This window comes from Neolamprologus brichardi, chromosome 4 (genome assembly GCF_056152115.1).
Source record: "Neolamprologus brichardi isolate AB-2024 chromosome 4, ASM5615211v1, whole genome shotgun sequence".
Taxonomy (NCBI): Eukaryota; Metazoa; Chordata; class Actinopteri; order Cichliformes; family Cichlidae; genus Neolamprologus; species Neolamprologus brichardi.
The window spans coordinates 10,600,222-10,622,353 of NC_142107.1; the positions used below are offsets into that span (position 1 = coordinate 10,600,222).

At 46.3% G+C, this 22,132-nt stretch overlaps 1 protein-coding gene across 1 annotated transcript; it reads right to left on the bottom strand.

The window, feature by feature from the left end:
- Positions 1-3,862: 3,862 nt before the first annotated feature.
- On the bottom strand, positions 3,863-19,338 carry axin2 (axin 2 (conductin, axil)). Its single transcript, XM_006791486.3, has 11 exons — positions 18,774-19,338; positions 16,538-17,470; positions 14,683-14,814; positions 12,433-12,535; positions 10,456-10,596; positions 9,836-10,368; positions 9,568-9,744; positions 9,261-9,476; positions 9,019-9,147; positions 8,190-8,348; positions 3,863-5,543 (listed from the first exon to the last, which is right to left on the bottom strand). Exons 2-11 carry the CDS (start codon positions 17,344-17,346, stop codon positions 5,417-5,419), a joined length of 2,526 nt encoding a protein of 841 aa, XP_006791549.1. The 5' UTR covers positions 17,347-17,470; positions 18,774-19,338; the 3' UTR covers positions 3,863-5,416.
- Positions 19,339-22,132: the final 2,794 nt, after the last annotated feature.

A 22,132-nucleotide genomic window follows, 5' to 3' on the forward strand; every position in this document is an offset into this window, starting at 1 on the left:
TTTCCCTGTAAAGCAGAATAAACGCTGGGCACCAACCAGTCAACCTGTCATTAGGAAGGATGTATCAGGGGGTAACCTACCAAAGATGAGACTGTAAATGAGCAATAGCCTTGGAAGAAGGGGGCACAATATGCTAGTCTTTCAGCCGGGATGTTGTGAGGCATCACAGAAGTGGCATCCCCTGTGATACGCTACGTGCCCATGTGTTGTGCCCATCCCTCATTGTGCATTCCCGTGCCCCTCAGATGGTCACATTTCCTGAATCCTTCCTTTCCTGGTCTTTCAGCTGCAGTGTTTTTCTTGTCCTTATAAAACACACAGATTAGAAAGAGAAAAAGTACACTTTTCTCCATCATGGATATCAACAGACCAAGCAAGGCTTTCTAAACTCTCTAAGCTGTTGTTCAGACTTGAAGTAGTGTTTATGTGCATTCTCCCATTAGAAACCCATTTTACCCACAACACATAAACGCACAATCTTTAATGCCAATAACTCTGAACCAGCACAAAGGATCACTGCTTGGTTTCAGGATCTCTATGGCACTAATTGATGATAAGCTAAAAGACATAAAAGCTAACGGTGAAAAAAAACAACCCCAAAATGCATCACTCACTCATGTTTAAAAAGCCTTCCTACATTCATGAATAGCAGTCTAGAGTCTACCCAACCCCATGAATCCTTCAAAAAGATGACCCCATCTAAAATAGCTCCCCATACAAAGGTGGGTTCACAAGGCCTTCTGACAGTGGAGCGCCACTCTGTGAGGGCCTCTTAGTTCTAAAGATTCTAAAAGATGGCCTTCAAGTGTATGCACTGACCTTTGCTGATGAAAGGGCTGAAAATGGTATTTTAACAATATCATGATGCCCTTTCAATATGAAAGGCAGCATAAGCAACACTCTTAAGCAATGAAACTTGAAGGACGTGACGGGTAAAATAGCATCGGGGGGCATCGGTGTGCAGGTGAGGCTATAGCATAAGCCGTTAGCTATTTAAATGCTGCCTGCATGCTAGTTTGAGTTAATTACATCATCATACGCAGCCGGAGGTTTCACCTGATGCGCACTGAGGAACAGTTTTGCAAAAGATGGACAGTGTTAATTTAAGACATCCCATAAGTGCAATGAAAAATCTAAAAAGGAGTTTCTAACAAGTATTGCGCACAGTCATGGTAGAAGGAAATCAAATGCACTTTATTGATTAATTGATCATCAGCAAGTGTGTGCAGCTAAGTCTGGTGGTCTTAACTTAACTGTCATCGGCATTGCTCTTAGAGAGGCAATTGCTGCCCATTGGTCTAAGCAGAAGATCATTTACAGCTGCCAGTCTTCCCAGGGATGGACGTCCAAGTAAAGTCAAATCGTGAAATGCACAGAGAAAGGGCTCCATCTCAGACTCCACAGGCCTCAGTTAGCATGTTAAACGTTAAAGTTAAAGACAGAACAATTAGAAAACGGCTGAACAAATATGGGGCAGCGTGCCTCACAGTATGAAGAGTTGTGTTTGAGTCCTGAGTTTGAATCTACCATCTGGCTGGGATCTTTCTGTGTGGCATTAACATGTTCTCCCCAGGTACTACAGTCCAAAAACAGGCAAGTGGGGTTGGATTAACTGGTGATTATACACTGCCCATAGGTGTGAATGTGTGCGAATGGTTGCTTGTCATTCTGTGTTAACCCTGCGAGAGACTGACGACCTGTCCAGGCCCCATGTCTCGCCCTGTGATAGCTGGGATAGACTCCAGCCCCCTGCAACCCTAAAAAGGATAACTGGAAGAGACTGGATGGATGAACAAGTACAACAAGGAAGAAGCCTAGACTCTTTAAAAACAACAAGTTGCATCTGAACAAACCACAAGACTTCTTGGACCTCTGTCCTCAGGACAGAAACCAAACAGCAAAAACACCTCATACCAACGGTCTAGCACAGCGGTCCCCAACCTTTTTTGCGCCACGGACCGGTTTGTCCCCGACAATATTTTCACAGACCGGCCTTTAAGGTGTCGTGGATAAATACAACAAAATAAAACTAGTACCGGTACCGAAAAAAAGAAGATTTATTCATAACACACGTGAAAAGACCCAGGAAAACCGAGTTAAAGAAAAAAACGATAACAAAATAACGCTAAAAACTGATAAAACCCCTAAAAACCATACATTTCACACCCGAGCCTCAACTCTCGCGGCCCGGTACCAAATGACTCACGGACCGGCCCGGGGCTTGGGAACTGCTGGTCAGGTTAGGGACCTTGCTGTTGTTGAGTTGACCACGAACTTCTCTGTGTAGCAAACTAATCAAATTTGAGGCCATCAGACAGCTACAGATTGGCAGAAATTTGGTGATGCAACAATGATCCCAAGCACAGCAGCAATCCTACAACAGAATGTCTGAAAAAGAAAAGAATTAAGGTGTTGAAATGAACCCGTCAAAGCACACACCTCCAGCCTGACTGAAATGCTTTGGTGGGACCTTCAGAGAGCTGCGTGTAAACGAATGTCTTCAAACCTCGATGAACTGAAGCAACACTGTAAAGAAGAGTGGTCAAAAATCCCTCCACAACAATGTGAGAGACTACTCCAAATTATAGCTGCTAATGGTGGTTGTACAAGCTACTGAATTGCCATTTAGCTTAATTATTGTTAAACAAATAATGACACGGTGTAGCAAGTAATGTCATTTGAGACTGTATTTACCTCATTTTAAAACTTCCTGAGAATTTTTATGTCCTCATACCTAAAACCTTCAAACTGAAATAAGAATACTTTTTTTACCATGACTGCATGTAGCCAGAGCCTCCGACAGACCTCTTTCACTTGAAACAGTAAACACAGGTGGTACTAATCATTTAGATTAAGGCTATATTAAACAAAACCTTCATTAATGTCATTACCAACACCTGTGTTTACCTCATTTTTAATGTAAAAAAAAAAAACCCACACACATATGCTGAATTAGCTTCACCACTCCTATTCACTGTTGCTAATAGTTTAGAAAATTATGGTGCTGAAAAACCACTGCATATGCACAGTAGTCTGGAGTTAGATGGGAAATCACGGTGGCGTAAAACCAGTCTATGAGACTCTATCAGGGGAAAAAAAGGTTTCACACGTGCATGGCACAGTCATCCGACTCTTTGCAGTCTTTAATGCCCCACCGCTGCAGTGCAAAGTCCGCTGATCGTTCCGCAGAATCCACAGCGAGCGAGCAGACATCACGTGTCCCGCCTCCTGGACTCACTTAACCAAACATACCTTTTTCCAGTAAATAAGATTATTTTTTACCGTTCAGTTCAGAGACACAAAGTTGATGTAGCCCATCAGACGGTCTTGGGATTCTCTGTTGGACTACATGAGTAACCTTTACTCAAACAGCATTATGTTTGAGAGTTCTCATCCCTCTGCCCTAATTGGGACTGAGCAAAAGTGCACGTTATACCCTCACACGCAGTTCATAAAGTGCCACAGGAGGCCAAACATTTTACCATGTAAATAGCTGGCTAAAATGTACTTATAACATATATTTGCCAAATGTCTCATTAACACACACTTAGCTCTCCCGGTCTCTGTCTGCTTCTTCCCCTAAAACACACGGAGGCTCTAGTGGCCAAATTAATGCTGCATGTTTTCATTTCCAACAGGGAGTACATTAAGAGCTGATAATGGATGCAAATTTCTCACTGGATCCAATGAGTTTTACTCTGCGCAGCAGGGGTGTGTGTATGTGTGTGGTGAAGCTGCTTCTAAACACAAGCACACACAGACGCGCCACCATCCTAATATCCCAATTAGAGCTAGCAAAGTCCAATCAAAACTCTCTTTCCCTCACACACACACTCACACACACAGAAACAAGAGGAAGCAATTTGCTAATTTGAAAAATAGAACATTTTATTAAAGGCTACATCTCTTCATAATTACAATAATTAAAGTACCGAGGCATCTTTTCAACTGAGCTCTATAGAACGCATAATTTACAGTTTACAAGAAGAACCAAGGAAGCCATGAAAAATACCATAAAACATAAACATGATGATACTAAAAGGCATAAAAATATCTTTTCAACATAAGGCCCCTTGTAAAAACCAAGGGAGTAACAGGACCCTGAAAACTGGGTGAAAAACATGGCAAGAATCCATGTAGGCACAGCTACTGTACTCAAATAAAGACACTATGAACATAGTGTATATATATATATAGATATATATATATAGATATATATCACCACCATCATTAGCATCTGCAGCTCATAGTGCAGGCTTAAAATACTCTCAGTCACGCACACACACACACACACTCACTCACTAACAGGTAAGCACATAGGGGAACACATTATAGAACTTTTTCTTGGTAAATATGAATATGGTGTAAACACATTTTGGGGACTCAAAGACCTGTTCAGGGCAGTTTCCTCCTCGTAAATATATAGGCTATTTGTGCGATGCCTGCGCCGCTGAAACAAAGGCACTAAGACGTGACAGATCAAGGCTAGCTGGGCACAGTCCCAGAGTATGGAATTAAACATTAATAGCATTTTTTTCTTTTTTTGTTTTAAATTCCATAGCACACTGAAGACCACCCCACCCCTAAGAGCAGACGGGGACACATCCACAAATAGCACTGCAGTAGTAAATATATTATCGAACTTTTAAGTGATAAGAGAGCCATTCTCAAAGCTTCAGCAGTACGCTCTCCGGCCAGGAGAGCGGAGATGTCCCGGAGTGGGAGTGGAGTTCTTGAAGAGGTATTGTTGATGTTTACAGTTCAATATGAGGGGCTGAAAAGGAATAAAAACCTTTGCTTGAGAACTGATGCTCAGAAGGAGAGGGTTGGGTGGAGTAGGGTGGGGCGTTCACAGATGTGGATAATTCGAGAAGTTTGTCCAACTCCAAGCAGCTTGTCCATGGAAGTAGAGGAAGGATAGGATTTGGGAAAGGGGTATTTCCAATAAATAGCTATAGAAATCTTTACACAGCAATACGAGCATCACAATACAATGCAATGTACATGTATATCTGCGTATACATATTAGTAATGCGCTAGTGAGCAACTATAGGCAGACACTGGCACGGGGAGGGTTCAAGTAGGCTCTCAGTTTCAAATTAAACCCACAGCGCCCTGCTTCTTTGACAAGTGGTCATTCACCTAGAGTCTCTAGATATTCCTCTTTTGGGAAGTTTTGAGCCCAGCAGCATAAAGTCCACGTTTTCTTCACTTCTAGATGAGCTTTTCACTTGATAGTCCGGTAATGTGGATATCTTGTCCCGCTTCCAGTCCGCATGCCCAAAAACCAGCGTTCCTTCAACAACATCTCCAGTCCTTCAAGTCTTAGCTTAAAAAACACACACACACACACGTACATGTGTGAGAGCACATGAAGGAGGGCATCCGCAGAGTTATTGATCAACTACGGCAGCGCTCACTCCATCCTCTCCACCTTTCCCAAGATCTTCCCCTCGTAGGTGGGGAGCAGGGAGCAGTCGTCGGACACCTCCTCGAACACGGCGCCACACTCGAACTCGTCGCTGGCCTTCTTGAAGTAGTACCTGTGACCGAGAGATGAAAGCGTTAACACAAAATACTTCTCCCTTTGATTCAAGATACTTTGAAGCTCATAAACAAAAAGTCCAAAGAAAAATAAGAAAGAAAAAGAAAACCTGATAAGTCAAACGCTCCCCTTTGAAACATGAAGTTTCATTTCTGCTATCTGCAGCCGAGCCACTGAGTACACAATCAGCCAAGCCTGCTGATACCAGGGCAGGGTGGAACCTGCTGCTGACAAGACTTGGTTTGAAACAGCAGGCTTCCTCCCTCCACTTGTTCTCTTTTACTTTTTCTCCCGTTCCTTCTCTTCTCTCCCCCCACCCCCGTTGTGTTGCTGTGAGTTTTGCCCTGGCTAACAGGGGCCAATTAGACCCGTGTGCAAATGAAGGGGTCCTTTGACAAAGGCTGAAATTTTGGGTGCCTGCAAGTCTGCCTGTCATTACCCCTGACTCCTACACACCCGCTCGTGCACAGGGCTTTCACTCACTCCTCATCCCCGGTTCATTATTACAGGGACAAAGAAAAGAGACAAAGTAGAGGGGGAGGAGGAGGTGGAGAACGAGCAAGCAGTATGCCGTGTGTCCTTCCTCGCCCATGTTGACAGTGTGAGCGCTTACTGAGACCTATAGGAAGGGCAGCTGACTTTTGTGTATGTGTGCAGAAGAAGCAAACTCAGAAGGGGCTTCTCGTCAGCCATGACTTCACTGGGCCATAATGATGTAACCCCCCCCCCAGTCCTTATTTTAGAGGAAGAGAAATCAGCAGGGGTGGGTTGGTTAACCGGGACTCGAAATCCACTCATTAACTATGTAATGGAAAAATTCCTCGATCTGCTCGGTGTGTGGTGACTGGAATGCGGGCATGTTTGCGAGTGTTTTTTGTGGTTGTTCTTTGTTTTTAAGACATGCAACACTTATAAAACCAGAACTGCAGCATTGCAGAGGTGCACAAGCGTGCACGTGTGCTAATTAACACGAGGGTAATCACTAATAAAGGGCAACGACACAGGGTGTGAAATAAAGCGACCTCCTTTTAGGAAAAAGCGCGCCGATCAGATGGAATCAAAGAGCGAAGGACACGCCTGATAACTGTTCCCTCCTTGGAGAGGAAGAAAGAAAAGTCGAGCCCTCCTACTTTAAAAAAAAACCCAAAATCTTCAAAGAGCTATGATCGCCCTCTTTTTTTTTTCTTGCTAAGAGAGACAGACAGAGACACAGAGAGCCTGAATTTCCACTGGAACATGTTTTATGTGGCTGGATCTGCCTCCCCTCCCCTTCTCCCTCCGTTTGCACTGACATCTGGCACCAATATCGTCTGGCAGGGCCGAGCAGTACTGTTCTTTGTTGAACCGCTGCCATGTTGAAATGACCCAACTCCACACATTCTCTGGCTGCTATTAAAGCGCCGTGCAGCTCTCTTTCCAAAAAATGTGGATGGTATGACAGAAGAACTGAGACTGTGAGCCAGAGAGAAAAGAAGAGCAAGTAAGGGGTGTAAGGAAGGGTGGGGGCAAACAGACAGATGTGGAGAACTCGGCGCTAAGTGCTTGTCACGTTTGTTGATCTGAAAACGTTGTGGACATCTGGACAGGAAGAGGTTTTGCTAAGTTCTTTTGCTTTTGCTTCTCTCCCCCCCATCACCAGTTTGATACCTGTAATTATTAACACAATACTTGGGCCGTGCTTATCTTGGAGACTGTGGCAGTCTAAACAATAAATGTTTGATCTTTTTCCCCCTTTAATGCCCACTGGAAAGAAACAATCAAATTAAATCTCTCTCCACAAACACACATCGAAGCCGAGCGGCCTCGGTGAAGGCCCCGTAGCAGAGCAAACAAGCGGATCTGGCATTTAACTGTATGCCTTTCAAAAATATCCATAAAATGATTACAACATGTGTAAACACTGTGCGCGTTCAACGCAAAGCACATTAATGCGCGCGCGGGCACACGCACGCACACACACAAGACCCCAGAGCAGGAAAAAAAAGAGGCCCTGATAGCATCAGTGAAGAATTTGCACGCTGGCCATTTGTGTGAGTCTTTGTTGGTTGAAATGAAAGGGGCTGGGGCTTCAAAGCCATGTGTATTAAGTGTGCCTTAGCATGGAAATCAATACCAGATGGGACCCAAAAATCGCTCCAGTTCAAACTCTCCCACTAACCCCTGCACCACCCTCCCTCCCTCCTCTTGTCCCTTCCTTTTCACTGCACCCCTCACACCAAACGCACACGTATCCAGAGGCCTGCCTGAGTGCAGACACCGATGGAAACAAATGCTGATATCAGTCCTTGACGTAGTCACGGAGACAGTATTTCAGGTTTTTATGCTTGCAGGTGCTGACCGCCATTCAAAGGCAAAATTTTACCACTAGAGAAGGTAGTAGGGTTTATGTCTCCATCATTCTGATTGGTCACTGTGTCTAAAATGCCCTCAGTAATGTTGGACATGAAGATACTCCCACACCTTAGTAATCAAATGATCCCACTGTAAACTTTGTCTACAAGTCAGCACAAAGACTGTTTTATATATCAAGGCCAATGAACTAATCCCAGTTCATAAAAAGTTAACTGTATTTAGGTCACTAAAGCTGCTTCACTACTGTAAAACATTAAAACTGATCTGTATATTTTAATGTGCCTGCACACACCTGTAGTTGCCCTTCTTGCGGAGCTGCTCTTTGAAGTGACCTAATGTCAGACTGTGGCTCTTCATGGTCCTCCGATAAGGAATCTCCTCGCCGCAGAAGAAGTACGTCACCACTGCCTCCCCGCTGCTCACCGTGTGGCTTCCTGAACCCTTCTTACACCTGCCGGGAAACAAAAGACAGAGAGGAAGGGTGTCAGAAGCAGCAAGCGCTTTCGCTATACCAGACAACATCTCGACAAAAGAGAAATAAGAAGTTCTCCAACAAGTGATCTACTAAATTTTTCCCACAACAGTAACTAAGAGCATCCTGAGTGACGGAGTGACCCAGTGCCGTCTATAAGTTTGCACTTGTGTGTGCACGGTTATCAATTCCCCTTCAGCTACGTCCAAGGCTTTGTAGGCCCGCTTCAGAGGAACCCTCCCTTTGCTAAGCTCTGCTCGCCCCAACCTAGTGCCAGCTCACTGAAGGACAGCCAATAAAAATGATACAGATATATGAAAAGGGATGTCTCGGTCAGGTGGTGCAGTGACTGCACACACGCACACACGCTCTCCATGCACAGCAAAAATGCACGCGATTCATGCAGACGTAAGAGGCAGTGCTAGGTGTACAAAGCTTTAAATAAGTGAGTGTCTGTGGGGGTGTAATGTATGTGTAGCATAGCTGCTTCTCATCTATCTGTGTGCAAGCAAGTGGTGCGGGTGACAAGTGGGAAGAGTTAAAAAGGGTCAAAGTACACTTGGAAGTTGGAGGCTAGAGCTGAGAGGAGGAGGAAGAGGAGCAGAAAGGAGGAGAGGAGAGGGAGGGCAGGACTGTAGAGGCATCGTACTCTTCTGATTGGAGACTGGTCGCGGGGACGCCAGCGGGGCTGGGACTGACGAGCGGCAGGGGGACAGACGCCCCGTCCTGAACGGGCATGAGGTGGGTCTTCTCTCGCTGAAGGCTGGACACTGAATGCCTGGGAAGAGAAATGAAATAAGACTTGAGTTTAAAAAGCACATCTGGAATAGTTTGAAGTTATAACCAAGAGCGTTACTTAATAATAATCTGCTCTTTGAAGTCTGTGTGTACCTTTGCTTGGTGGGCTTGGTGGATACCTCCTCCAGTCTGCGGCAGGCCTCCTCCAGCTGCGCCAAAGTGTTGGGAGGAGGGAGCGGAGGCATAGCTGGGTCTTGGATGAATGGCTGGGACGGCTGGTGACCACGTAGGTGGCCGCAGCTTCCACCCCCGCCCCACGTGTGTGTCTGAGTAGATGAGCCTCCAAAGGATTTCTTGGTGCTCTGGGTACTGAGAGGGAGACGGGGAAATTTGACTTTAACAACATGAAAAGGTGTCCCCAACACTCACACAGATACTCCAAGTATTATCCTCCACTCACCTGTGAGACTTGTGTCTGCCCTGTCGTTTACTTTCCAGGATCCACTGCAGCACATTCTGGGTGGGATCTGCTGTGTCAGTGGGCAGCTGTAAGGGTCCACAGTCCTCCATGCACCTCTCCGCTACTCCATCCTCAGCCCCTGAGCGACACACCCGCCTCGATAGAGAGCTTGAACGCCTGGAAAAGTAATTGCACTGCTTATTTTAAACACTGACAAAAAAGAAAAAACAAATGGGAGACAAATATGAAAAAAGTGCTTGGGACTGACCCCATGCTGTTGTCTGTGGTGATGGCACCACACATCTCTCTGCCTAGGCTGCGGCTGCGCTGGTACGGCTGACAGGGCTGGCACTCGCTGCTGCCGGAACACACGCTGTGCACCCTGAGGGCTGCCTCCCTTTCGATCTGCTCTTTAGACTTCGGACCAGTGTGATGGTGGATGTAGTGGTGGTGGATGTGTTTCGTGCTCTGCCTGCTTACGAGGGTTCTGTTGGGACCCAGGGACAGGGTAATCGCCCCTTGGTCAGGACTGGATACAGACGAACTGGAGGGCCCGGTTCTCACCAGGCCCTTGACGCTGAAGCCAGCGCGCGTGAAAGGCCGGTGTTCTGGCGAGCTGGATCGAGGGGAATGCCGGATCACGGCCGGGGACTGGCACCCGGGGGTCTTCAGGACGCGGGAAAGGTGTTCGTCCAGGATGGCCTGGGGGTCCTCGTCAGAGGAGCCAGAGAGGAGGGGTAAGGAGTGGGGTGAAAGCGCGGGAGCACTTCCCATGATCTCGGCATCTTCTCTTTCCTCCTCCTGATAAAAACAAGGCAAACTAAGTCAAGGCCAGAACAAAACATCTTCATCTTTCATTTCTTCAGTAAGAACCAGAGTCACACAAACCTCCTGAATCTGCTGCAGCCTCTCCTCCAATGTGTTCATGGTTTCCTGCTGCCTCTTCAGGTTCTCCAGGCGGGCGATGAGCTGGGCTGCAAACTGTGCTGGCTCCATTGGTATCATCTCTTTGGGTGGATGGCGAGTACGCTGTAGAGGAGATATATAAAAACAGAAGATATATAAGAAACTGCAAGACTCATGCCATCCCTCCATTACTATAGCACTTCACATCATCTACAGCATGCATTTCCCACTAAAGGCAGTTCTGATCAGGGCACTCGCACTGGCACCTATGGCTACAGGGCTGTTTTCAGGGGTTGGCAGGCCTGGTGCATGGTCATGCTGGGCCAGGGCCTCGGCTGGTTCCTTCTGTCATCATCAGCAGGCCTCTTTAAAGTCAGCTCACTTCAAAGCCTTCCTCGTCAAATATCAAACACTCAGTGGGGGGAGAATAGAGCGGCTGAGGGAGGGATGGAGGGATAGATTGATGGGAAGCAGTGGCTTTACATCTAGAAATAAAAGCCACATATCGACAGGGGGTGGAAGAGAACTCCAGGGAGGAAAAGGATGAGGGATTAAAAAAAAGAAAAAGAAACTGGGAGAAGTTGAGATGTGTGTGGGAGAAAAATGAAGAGAGGGAAGGACTGAAGGAAAGAGATAAAGGTGCCAGAAAAACAGGATGGGAGATCAGAAAGGTTGAGGTAATTTAGCCCCACCCCCACACGCTGGGCATCTTTAACGTACAGTAAAGTGACAGCACGAGATTGGGTGCATACGCATGCATCTTAAATTATTTTTGCAGTTGGGTTTTCTTGATTCCCCCCCCAATTTCTCATAAGCCTTTGTAGTCGGGATAAAGGGGAGAAAAAAGTGAGAAAAAGAGGAGCTGTCTGATGGTGCCTGGAGCTGGTGCACCATGGGAATGGCAGCCATCGCCAAAAATCAGACGGGAAACAAAAACAAGAATAAAAGCCAAAAAATAAGAAAATAAAGCAAAAGGGGGAGAGTGAGTGAAAGCGGCAAGATCCAACAGCAACAGTTACTGCATACCTCATAATGTGGAAAAAAAGGGAGTTACCTTAAGTTTGTTTTAACAAGCTGCTTCTGTTATAGCTACTACTGAAAGTTGTGCCCCCCCCCCCCCCCCCCCCCTTCGATTTGGACTTTTTTTTTCTCTCAACGTGAAGTTAGCTTCTCTTAAGCCTTAAGCTACAAACTCCCCTCTGACCTGTTGAGAGCTCACATGACATGCTCAAACTCTTCCCCTTAGATCCTTCACTTTTAGGGGAGGGGGCTGGCTGAGCATTTGTGTTTCTGTATGTGTGTGTGTGCTGGGGGTTGGAAGGGTGGCGGGGCTGTGAAAAAAAGGGGGAAAAAAGGGGGGGGCCAGCTCTGCTGGAAGTTGTCACTTCCCTGTGCGTTTGTTCCATTCATCCGTGGATCAAAGCGCCGCGTGTGCGTGAATGTGCGTGCGTGTGAATGTGTCTGAGTATCTTTGTGTTTTTGTTGAGGAACCGGGCTGATTTCAGAGCCCTCGGGATAAAGCGGCAGAGATCTTCCTCATCTCTCTCTGTTCTCCATATTTACACCATCGGTGGGGAAGAAAAACCCTGGTGTGTTCCGAGCGCTGCGGCGATAAACAGCTTAGAGACACCCCCCCCCGTCTCCCGCAGACTTCAAGGAACCCTAATGGGGGTGTAGGTGACACCAAAGGTAGGGAGTGGGGTTGTGTTTGCATGCGAGCTTATGTGAATGTGTGTGTATGTGTGTGTGCGAGAGAGAGAGTGGGAGGCTGGGTCTTTGACGTTACTCTTTAGATCTTTGCTGGCGTTGTTGAATTGAAGATGCCAAATACAGTTTGTGCAATACTATTCATAGAACCCAGAGAGACCCGAACACAGGGTGGTATGGAGACTTCTGAGCATGTGTATGTGAAGTTATGCATGTACGTATGCACGTGTCTGTGTGCGTTTGTGTACTTACAGGAAAAGCAGGCAGCGAGACTTGGCTGTTCATCCTCATGTTTCGCTGCATCTCCCTCTGTAGCTGCTTCTTGGAGCCCAGTTTATATGGAGGGATGCCATCTCTGGGGAAGGGGAGAGGGGGTACGCAGACACAACACAAAGGTCAATTACCCAATCGGATACATCACTAAAGACCAAACAGACATTCAGGAAGAAGCTTGTTAGCCAAATGGGCAGATCAAACACAGTTCAAGCAAGAACAAATCTAATTTATTAATTCTCCAATTCATTTAACTTTTCATATTTCAGGCTTAATCTGAGAACAAAAAGGCTACTCAGAGGTAAATTATGACAGCATTTCCGCCTCCAAGCGGCTCGGGTTACGCTGCAATGAGTAAGGTTTTATTTGCCCTAGAAACGACACTCATTTTCAGGGCTGGCTCCAGCACAACACCGGGCACCCTGCTGGTCATTTCCTTTCACCAGCATACACACAAATGCACACTGCAGTTACTGTGCTCCACTTTACGGGCCAAAAGTAGCGTCAGCATTAGCATCTCCCTCCTGACTTTTATGGTAAGCTGAGGACACAGTTAGCATTAGCTACTCATTATGCTTTTTCAAAGAGTTACTGCAGGATAGGACCCAAGGGTGCAGGTAACCTGGTTAAGTCTGAGGGGATGAAGGGCTGACTGACTCAAAAAAAGGGAATCAAACAACAAACAGCAGAGCTTCAAACTGAAGCACTTGACAGTGTAAAACAATCTCTTTCCTTCCATGCTAAACAGCAGTTTCCTGGTGACCTAGCCTAACTGAGAAGCACTTTTCCACTTTTGCTTTGAAATGCCACAGTCATGCGCATAAGCAACCACCCCTCCCTCCCCTCCCCAATCTTCATTTGGCAAGCGCTGCTGCAGCCAGCCTCTGATCTCCGCACATCAAAAGGCTGGTTTGTAAGATAAGGTAATGTTTGAAGTCTGCGCAGCTGCATTCCCCAGCGTCCAAGCAAATCCATAAATAAGATATAAGCAAAAATCCCCCCTCCGCTACTCTCTTTCTCTTCCCACCCAACCGCCTCCTCCCCCGTTGCGTTTTCCCTTTTCTCTCTTTTTTTCTCCTCTTTATCTGTAAATGAAATTCAAATGTTTATGGGTCTTTTTTTAACTGACCTAAAGCGGCGAGGCAGATATTCAGATCAAGGCCAGAACGGGCAGAAAATGAGGTGGAGAAGCTGCGTCCCTGTGGCCAGGGCTTTGTCACTGGCTCTGGGCAAAGTACAGCGGAACAGGGCAATATAGGCCTCGGTCTCTTTGAAGCAAGGCTGTGTAGTGATATGCCAGAACAGAGGACGTCCCATTGTAAAAAAAAAAAGCCTTTATAGCTGCCATACTTATGTGTAACTCAGCCCCATTAATTCAGCTGAACAACCATGTGTCAGCCTTTGAGTTTCATTAGCTTGGTCATAGTTACTGCATCCATCCGTGCCTCGACAACCCCGCCTTCCTCCCAGGTGGCTCGAGGTAAAGCGCAACTTGTTGCACCAACTTTTCTTTTTGCTTTGCGTCCAAAAGCCAGCTGACTAAAGCACATCTGGCCTTGAGCTGTGCACCACGCAATGACTTCATAGCACCTTGTCACTTGAGAGACACGTGATTACGCCAAGCAATCCTTTAGAAGAACGAGCGCCAAGGCACGTACACAGATAAGCACAAACCACATGTACAGCATGAGCGACTGATTTGTAAGTTCCTGGATAAGTGATCAATCAGAGCTAATTTAGACAAATGTCAACTTTTAAAAATGAGGTTTTCTTGATTTTCTTCACCGCAACAAGCATCTTGGTGACAGTGGAGAAGAAATACTCCCTAATAGCAGGAAAAGAGAGCCCCAGCAGGGCAAGACTCAGCAAGAGGCTAATCAGAAAGTGTAACAAGCAAATCAGTTGACATCAAAACACTCCTCATGCCCACAGATGCATAAAATGTAAAGTTACTATACTCATTCCTTCTAATCGACTCAAAGTCTTCCTGCATATACACTCCAGTGGCAAAGTCAAAAGTGTGTTATGATGGAGCTTAGCATTAATCTAGACCACGTCCTGGCTACTGGAGTGCATCTTTGGTTGTTTTTTAAGGTGCCACAATCCATCCAATCAATGGCAAACTATTCTTCCAGTATGGCTACAGCTTCAAACAGAAAGCTCTTTGGGATTTGCTCTCATTTTTGCACACACACACACATAACGCATGTTTGAATAATATTCACTTACACACTGCTGTCAGTCACAGACATGGCGTCATCAGTCAAGGCGTCACTGGAAACCTCGCTGTCATTCGTGCTGCTGACAGGAGCGAAAGAGCCTGAATGGCAGGGGTTGAGTGAGTCTCCTCTCTTGTATGACCTGAGAAGTTTCCAACAAAAATCAGATTAATATGAATCAATATCCAACAGGTGGGTACAATTCACTGTGTTTCTGTCATTTTGAGAAGGTCACATCAAAACAAGCTGCATCTTCTAATGTTTCAGAGGACTATAACTATAGCCTCACTCATCTGCTCCCAACAACAACGAATGGATGTGACAGAGCAGTCTGAGGCCTGGGAAAACTTCAGTTTTCTCCTTATTGCTTCTTAAATATCCCATAATTTCTCTTTCCATTTCCCTGGCATACATCTCCCGCTGTGTATGCATTCTTGCCATGGTACAGGAGGAGAGGAAAGGAGGGGGAATGACCCAAAAAAGGAAAAAAGTATGGAGTGGGATGCATGAGAGTGTGTCAGAGAAGGAAACAAAGGGGAGAGGTGGGTTCTTCACGAGGAAGCAGAAACGCAGCATGACTAAAGCTGTAGGCCCCCAGCTCCGGGCTGACCTTCAGAAGGGCTCGCAAAGAGTCAGGTATTTAACACAGCTGGCCTTGCATTCTTCCCTCCCTGCCTCTTTCACCCCTTCATTTATGCTTTCTCCTCCCTCCCTTTCTTTTATGCGTCCCACCACCACCCCTACCCCACCACCTCCTCTCCCTCTGTCCTTCCTTCCTTTCGCTCCCTTTCCCCCTTCCCACCTCCTCCTCCCCACCTTCACTCTCGCTCCAAAAGCATGCCTCGTAGTCCCTATCCCTGAGTTTTCAAAGGAAAAAGATAAAAGTAGAGAAGGCGGGTGGGTTGGGGTGGGGGGAACGCAGCGAAGGAGGGAATCAGAGGAGAATTGACGCAAACAAGAAAAGAGGGAAGAAGAGAGTGAAGAAGGTTTTTTGGTGGGGAGGTGGTGGTGGTGGGTGTTGATTCTGCACTGTAGCTGCTGCCGTTTGTTATGTTTTTTTTTAAGAGAATCTGAGTCAGATGAGAAAAGGTAAGGGGAGAGGAAAGGAGAAAAAAAGGGGAGGGGGAGAAATTAAGAGCACATGTTTTGAATCTGAAAGGGTGACAACAATGGGAGGGCAGAGAAAAGGGAGAGCTGCCAATCCCTGCTGTCCTGAGCAGGTAGCTGTCAGCTTAGCTCAGCCTGTCACTGTAAGTTAGCAACAGGAACATCAGAGGATGCCCCAGAGTTGACACTGCTGTCTTTGCTGTCCTTTAAACTCATGAATCACTTCAATTTATTTGGGATGCAGTCTTAATCTTAAACACCCTCCTTTAAATGCAACGTGGAAAAAAACGAGAAAAGGGCCTAGCAAGCACCCGAGTGAGACTACAAAACAGCCACTTCAAAGTGCCATCTATAGCTCTGCTATACATTTATCTCTCTGCCAAAAGCTTGAGGACAGTGTGGTACAAGAGAAGGCATAGCACAGCAATGTCATCATCTATTATTTGCTGGCTGGGGCCAGAGCCAGCGTGCTCTGTGAACTTTTCCTGTGGAAGACGATCCCTCACTCTGCGGAACTATTTCAAAGCCCCGGAAATCCAGGCGAGCGCCAGCAGAGGGCTGCTGCTGCTGCTGCTGGAGACGGTGAGAGAGGGGGCCAGAGTGAAAGACAGGGAGGGGGTAGGCTGACCAGTTTTCTCCAAACTAATGTGGTGTTGAGAAAAAGCACTTGTACAGGAGAGAAATGCTTGCACGGTTGCCTCTGGTGTGCAACAACAGGTTTACACTTTGCACCAGAAAACAGAGTAAAAGCGCCATACCTGAATCCCCCGTCCATCACCTCCACTGCCCTCAGGGAAATGGGGGCCCTCTGCGCTTTAGCCGAAAGTCCAATAAGTGCTTTAGCTTTCAAATCACAACTCCACTCCTCCTCCTCGTTGAGCGTGGGCAGGTATCCACATACAACTTTCAGGTCCGCCAGCCCGTTCGAGTTGACGTGACTCGGGTTCTCTCCTCCAGTTCTCACGAACTCGAGGTAAATGTCAGAGGTCAGAAACATCTGGTACGCGTTCTCCTCCATGTCGGTCTGGATCTCGGTCTGCGCCTGGTCGAACATGGCAGAGTCTATGTGCTGCTTCTTAATATTATCCCGTATGTAGGTTTTCGTCGCGGGCTTCAGCTGTTTGGCGACAATGCTGTTGTTTTCGATGTAGCGCTTGTAAATTGCTTTGGCGACTCTCTGCGTTTTGGTATCCTTGAGGTCCATCTGCCTGAATCCATTGCAGGCGAACCAAAAGTCTAAAGTGTCCACACATTTTTCTCGCTCCAGGAATGTCCTAAAAAGAAGAGCGCCGTCCTGGTCCCCGAGGAGAGAGTGCAGAGACTTTGTCCACCGGGAAAGCGGGGAATCCGGGGAGGCACTCCCCTCTGGCTCCCCGAGACCATCCTCGTTCCTCCTCGCGGAGGAACCCGGAGAGCCGAGCAGAACGGATTTGGGGGACTCCAGTGGTTTCATTACTGGGAGTTTGCCGGGGTAGCAGGGCGCATCGCCCTCCTCCCCGGGCACAGGGGGTCGAGGCGCATCTTCGCGAAAACTACTGGCGATATGGTCCATAAGCGCCCGGCTCATGGCTCTGACGGCAGCAAGGAGAGAGCCCGCGTGTGTGCTGTTCCACCTCCTCTGAGCTTCTACTGTAATCTCCTCACTCTCTTATGTCAGCGGGGGGGCTTCTCTCTGGCTGCCCGGCTTCTCTCTGAAACACAAAGTATTGATCTAATCAAAACCAGATCCGCCCCAACTTCAAAGGGGGCAGAAACGCAGTAAGAGCCTTTTCAGACCCTCGCTGACTTTTACAGAAACCGACAGACTAGTTCAGATTTGGGGGGGAGAGAAAAAAAATCCAGCTGCAGCAGAATTACATAAACAGTACTTCTTCATATCTCAACTAAGGGATATGATTTCTACAGAAGGCGCTGTTGGTTAAACTAAAACATTTAACAAGAGGGGAAGGGGGGCACCCACCTAAGCGATGTCTGTACTGGATCGCCGCCATCCTTTTCGATAACATCACGAGAAGTAGTAATTACATGCACGTCAAAGTGGGTTAAGACCTGAGTGCCAATTAATAAGACATGTACCCTCCCCAACTCCTCTCCCTCCCAATAAAATGCCAAAGCATTACGCACGGACGCCGCTTCCTGATCGTTTTACCCCTACCATCCCTGCCACTCTCATTTCTCTACGTCTCATCTTTAAAAAAAAATACACCAAATCGAGCCACTGCTTCAAGTACCTGTAGGACACCGATGTGGGACAAACTCCAAGTGATGGAAAAACGTGACCGAAATAGTTAATACGGGCAGCAAGGCTGCTGCTTGTGGAGCTTTAGCCTCCACAACTGTTTAAAACATCCCCAGTTTGTTGCACAGACGATCGCTACAACGTGTCCCCGAAGCATCAGCGGTAGTTACAGTGTATTAGCGGCTGCTGTGCAACCTTGAACATGTCACTTAGTATCACCGATCCACCGCTCGACTGTTAAACATGTCAAGAGATTAGAAAAAAGAGCTTGTGGCACAGCTACAAGTCAAAAGCTTCCCACAGGATACCGAAAAATGAAAGAAAGAGAATGATAACGCACATTACACCCCCACACACTTGTCACATATTTCTTTAACGCTGCGTTTAAAGACGAAACAAGCCCTGGTTTAAAAAATAAATAAATAAACGTCCAGACTCCAAGTGCACCGAAGTCTCTGATTTGTCTGATCTTGTGAGGGGAAGAAAGTCACACGCACACACACACAAATATATATAGAAACGACCACTTACTTCAATATGTAAAAATATAAGTACAAAATATTATCGCAAAGGAAATTTCCGTGAACACGGCACAGAGATGACTCAGTTCCTCCTTGGGCTTTAAAAGTAAGAAAAGCGACCAATCATCCCCCCTCCCCAACCCTCAGAACATTACTTCAAAGGCGAGTCAACAGCACATCAAAGAGAACTCCAATGGGGGCCACTTTGAGGAGGCACACACTCTTGCAACTTACCATCGATCCACGAGTTCTTCAGCTCGAATTAAAACTCCGGGTTTCTTCTTTTTTTCCTTCTCCCTCCACAAATACATACACACACATACACAAAAATCGCTTATAATCCACAATGCTGGTCTCCTCAGCGCGTCCACATACAGTCCGTTCAGGTTCGAGTCAGTTTACAGAGAGAAAAATGCACTCGAGAGAGGAAGAAAATATATATATATATCGCTTTTCTGCCTCCTCCTTTTCTCCTCCCTATGGTTTCAGGCTGCCATGCCGCACGGTAGATCTCTCCTGTAGGCGACTCCAACACCAACTGAACCGAGAGGCTGGAGCAGCGCACTTCAAAGTGAGGAACCGACTGCCGGGTCCCGGCAGCTGCATAAAAAACAATTGCAACCTCGTGCCTTCAAAAAAAAAAAAAAGAAAAGAAAAGAAAAAAGCGAAACAAGTGGTGGAGACCCCTCAGTTTTGTGCAGTTACTGGTGACGAAATATTGTTTAAATGCTGCTCGGTTTATTTCCTGACCTTTCCCTTCCCATCTTTTGGCAAGCTTTCCTTAGACCACGAAGTTGTAGCTACAGTGTGAGGACCTTATCAAAGACAGGCAATCTTGAGCCAACTCCCCGAGGCTTTGGAGCGTCAGAAGTAACTGATCTGCCGCCCCAATGGCATTATCGCTACAATCCCTCTGTTGCTACATAAACTTTAAAGACGCGGGCATTTTTTCCTTTTCTTTTCTTTTTCATGGGGTTGCACAATAAATGCAACGACGCGTTTCAGAATAGCACGTGTAATATGGACAAATATGATTTGGAGTTTCTTTTTAGGGGGGTGGCTGGGGGGCAAACATCCTGCAGAGTAATGAAAGTTTCATTCAACCGCTGCAGGATTCAAAGATACTGAAGGGAATTCCCAACAATGGAAACGTGTGTTTTGACTAAAGGACAGTCACTTTACCATCTCTAGTGCTTATAAAGATACAGTGTGTTGCCATAGGAAAGGAAATCACAGTGCTGTTATCACTCCACAGCTCCTACCAGTGGCTTAGAAGGGCACGTGCATACACAGCAGATTAAAACATCTGCTCACTGTGGATAAGTTCACTGACAGATGTTATCACATCATTTAAGCAGCACAAGAATAAGTCCTCTTTGCACTTCTGACTATGAAGCTCTTTACTCCTTAACTGCACTGCTGAGATAACACGAAAAGGGGGTTGGAAAGCAGCTCAGGCAGCCAAAATGTCCATCGAGATGGACATTTTAGAAGCTGCACTTCCTTTATTTGTACCGTGGTGGCTACAGTAGTGTTGATAGTGTTTATTGGACAGACTCAGTGGTGTTTTGGAGGGGTCTTTAGTGTTCAAATGAGCCACCACAGGGGACCCTTTGTGCAAGATGCCTGCCTATGTTCTTGAAAGAGAGACAGTAGGTGTCTGTGTGTGTCCTTGTTGTCTCAGCGGACAGGGATCCAAAAAAGAAGAAAAAAAAAGTACAGTACAAAGACGGAAACCACTTTGATCAGCCTGTTTGCTAAAGGTGCTGTGAGACTTTCTCCCTTGATGCCTCTTTTCCCATCAAGGTTAATAAAAGAGAAAATTGGAAGAGGCCATGATGACTAAGGGATTACTCATCATTCAAAGGCCACTTTACCGCCTTCATATTCTGTCACATCCTGCACAAAAACATTCCCATTGTGTCTATTTCAAACACGCTATCCCGGCAAAAAGTTGAACAGCCGTGTAGCCCAGCAGATAGTCCTACAGTTTCTCAGGGAGGACATATGGAAAATTTGTCATGTAAACTCGACCAGCTTTATGAGGAAGCTGTAACACTTGAAAAGCAATGAATAAACACTGGAATTGGGTCAAAAGAATAAACTGCCACCAGGAGAAAAGGAGGAGAAGGAGAAAACCCTGTCCCATGAAAGACATTAATAATAATAATAATAATGAGTCAGACTTGGGGCGACAGAAATGTTAGCACAAGCACAATTTTGTATCTCACAAAAATCTACATAGCAGAGGTCTCTGTGCAGGTTATACAGGTCATCTGGGTAATATACCAACAGCACCTCTGACAGAGTGAGTCTTTGTTAACTTTAGACAGCCAGGGCTGACCTCTGACAGTAAACACATCAGGGTGGAAGACATCACCAGGGTGATGGTAGGGACCCCCTGCCGGTACCAGGGGCCAGTTGGACCCTCGTGTCCTGCCTCTTCAACCCCCTCCGTGGTTCAACTGGTCGGATTTTCCCTGCTGCCCCTCAGGAGCTGACCTCAGGTCTGTGACCAGCCTGAGACCGGGGCTGCCCAGGGGTTTCTGTCTCCTATAAAAAGATCTTTGAAAAGAGAGGCTTCAAGGGGAGAGGTTATGGGATGTAACTGTCTCTCTTTATGGGCAGATATTATTACAGGGACAGGTCAAATTCAGACCTGCTACAAAGAGCTCTATAAATAGAGACGGTTGGATTGGGAGGGAGGGGGAGTCACATAAATCAGATGTAAGCCCATTACTTCTTTAATGTTGACTGCTTTTTTCTCTCCATGCGCAACATGGATCTCAACACTTCACCTTAAGTCATATTTGATGGGAAACGTTCTGACAAATGAAAGACAGAGAGCATTTTTCTCCCATATTGGCTTCTCTTCATTGGCTCCCTGTTAAATCCAGAATCTACTTTATCTTTCTCCTCACACACAAAGTCCTGAATAATCAGTCCTCATCTTATCTTGAAGACTTCATAGTACCATATCACACCAGTAGAGCAAGTTATTCTCAGAGTGCTGGCTTACTTTCTGGGATATTTAAAAGTAGAATGGGAGGCAGTGCCTTCAGCTTTCAGGCCCCTGTTCTGTGGAATCAGCTCCCAGTTTGGATTGGGAGACACTCTGTCTACTTTTAAGATTAGGCTTAAAAATGAGCTTTTTGATAAAGCATATAATTAGGACTGGATCAGGTGACCCTGAATCCTCCCTTAATTATGCTGAATAAGCATAGCCTGCTGGAGGCTTCCCATGTGACACTGAGAGTTTCTTCTTCACTCACTATGTGTTTATACACCTCTCTGCATTTAATGTTTATTATTAATCTCTGGCTCTTTCACAGAATCTTTTATCTTATCTCCCCCCCTTACCCCCATCCGGTCACAGCAGATGGGTTACCTCTTCCTCTCCTCTTCCTGTTAAAAGGGAGTTTTTCCTTCCCACTGTCGCCAAGCGGTTGCTCATAGGAGGTCGTCTGATTGTTGGGGTTTTCTCTGTGTTATTGTATTTGCCTTACAATATAAAGCGCCTTGAGCCGACTATTGTTGTGATTTGGTGCCATATAAATAAAACTGAATTTAACTTTAGAGGACAGGAAAGTTTT

What these genes read in the sequence shown, in the direction of transcription:
- axin2 (XM_006791486.3), bottom strand. Translation starts at nt 17,346, where the DNA reads ATGAGCCGGGCGCTTATGGACCATATCGCCAGTAGTTTTCGCGAAGAT. An exon ending in ACCACAGACAACAGCATGGG is followed by an intron (nt 9,745 to 9,835) that starts GTCAGTCCCAAG and finishes TTACTTTTCCAG; the next exon opens with GCGTTCAAGCTCTCTATCGA. An exon ending in ACCAGTCTCCAATCAGAAGA is followed by an intron (nt 8,349 to 9,018) that starts GTACGATGCCTC and finishes GTTTCCCGGCAG; the next exon opens with GTGTAAGAAGGGTTCAGGAA.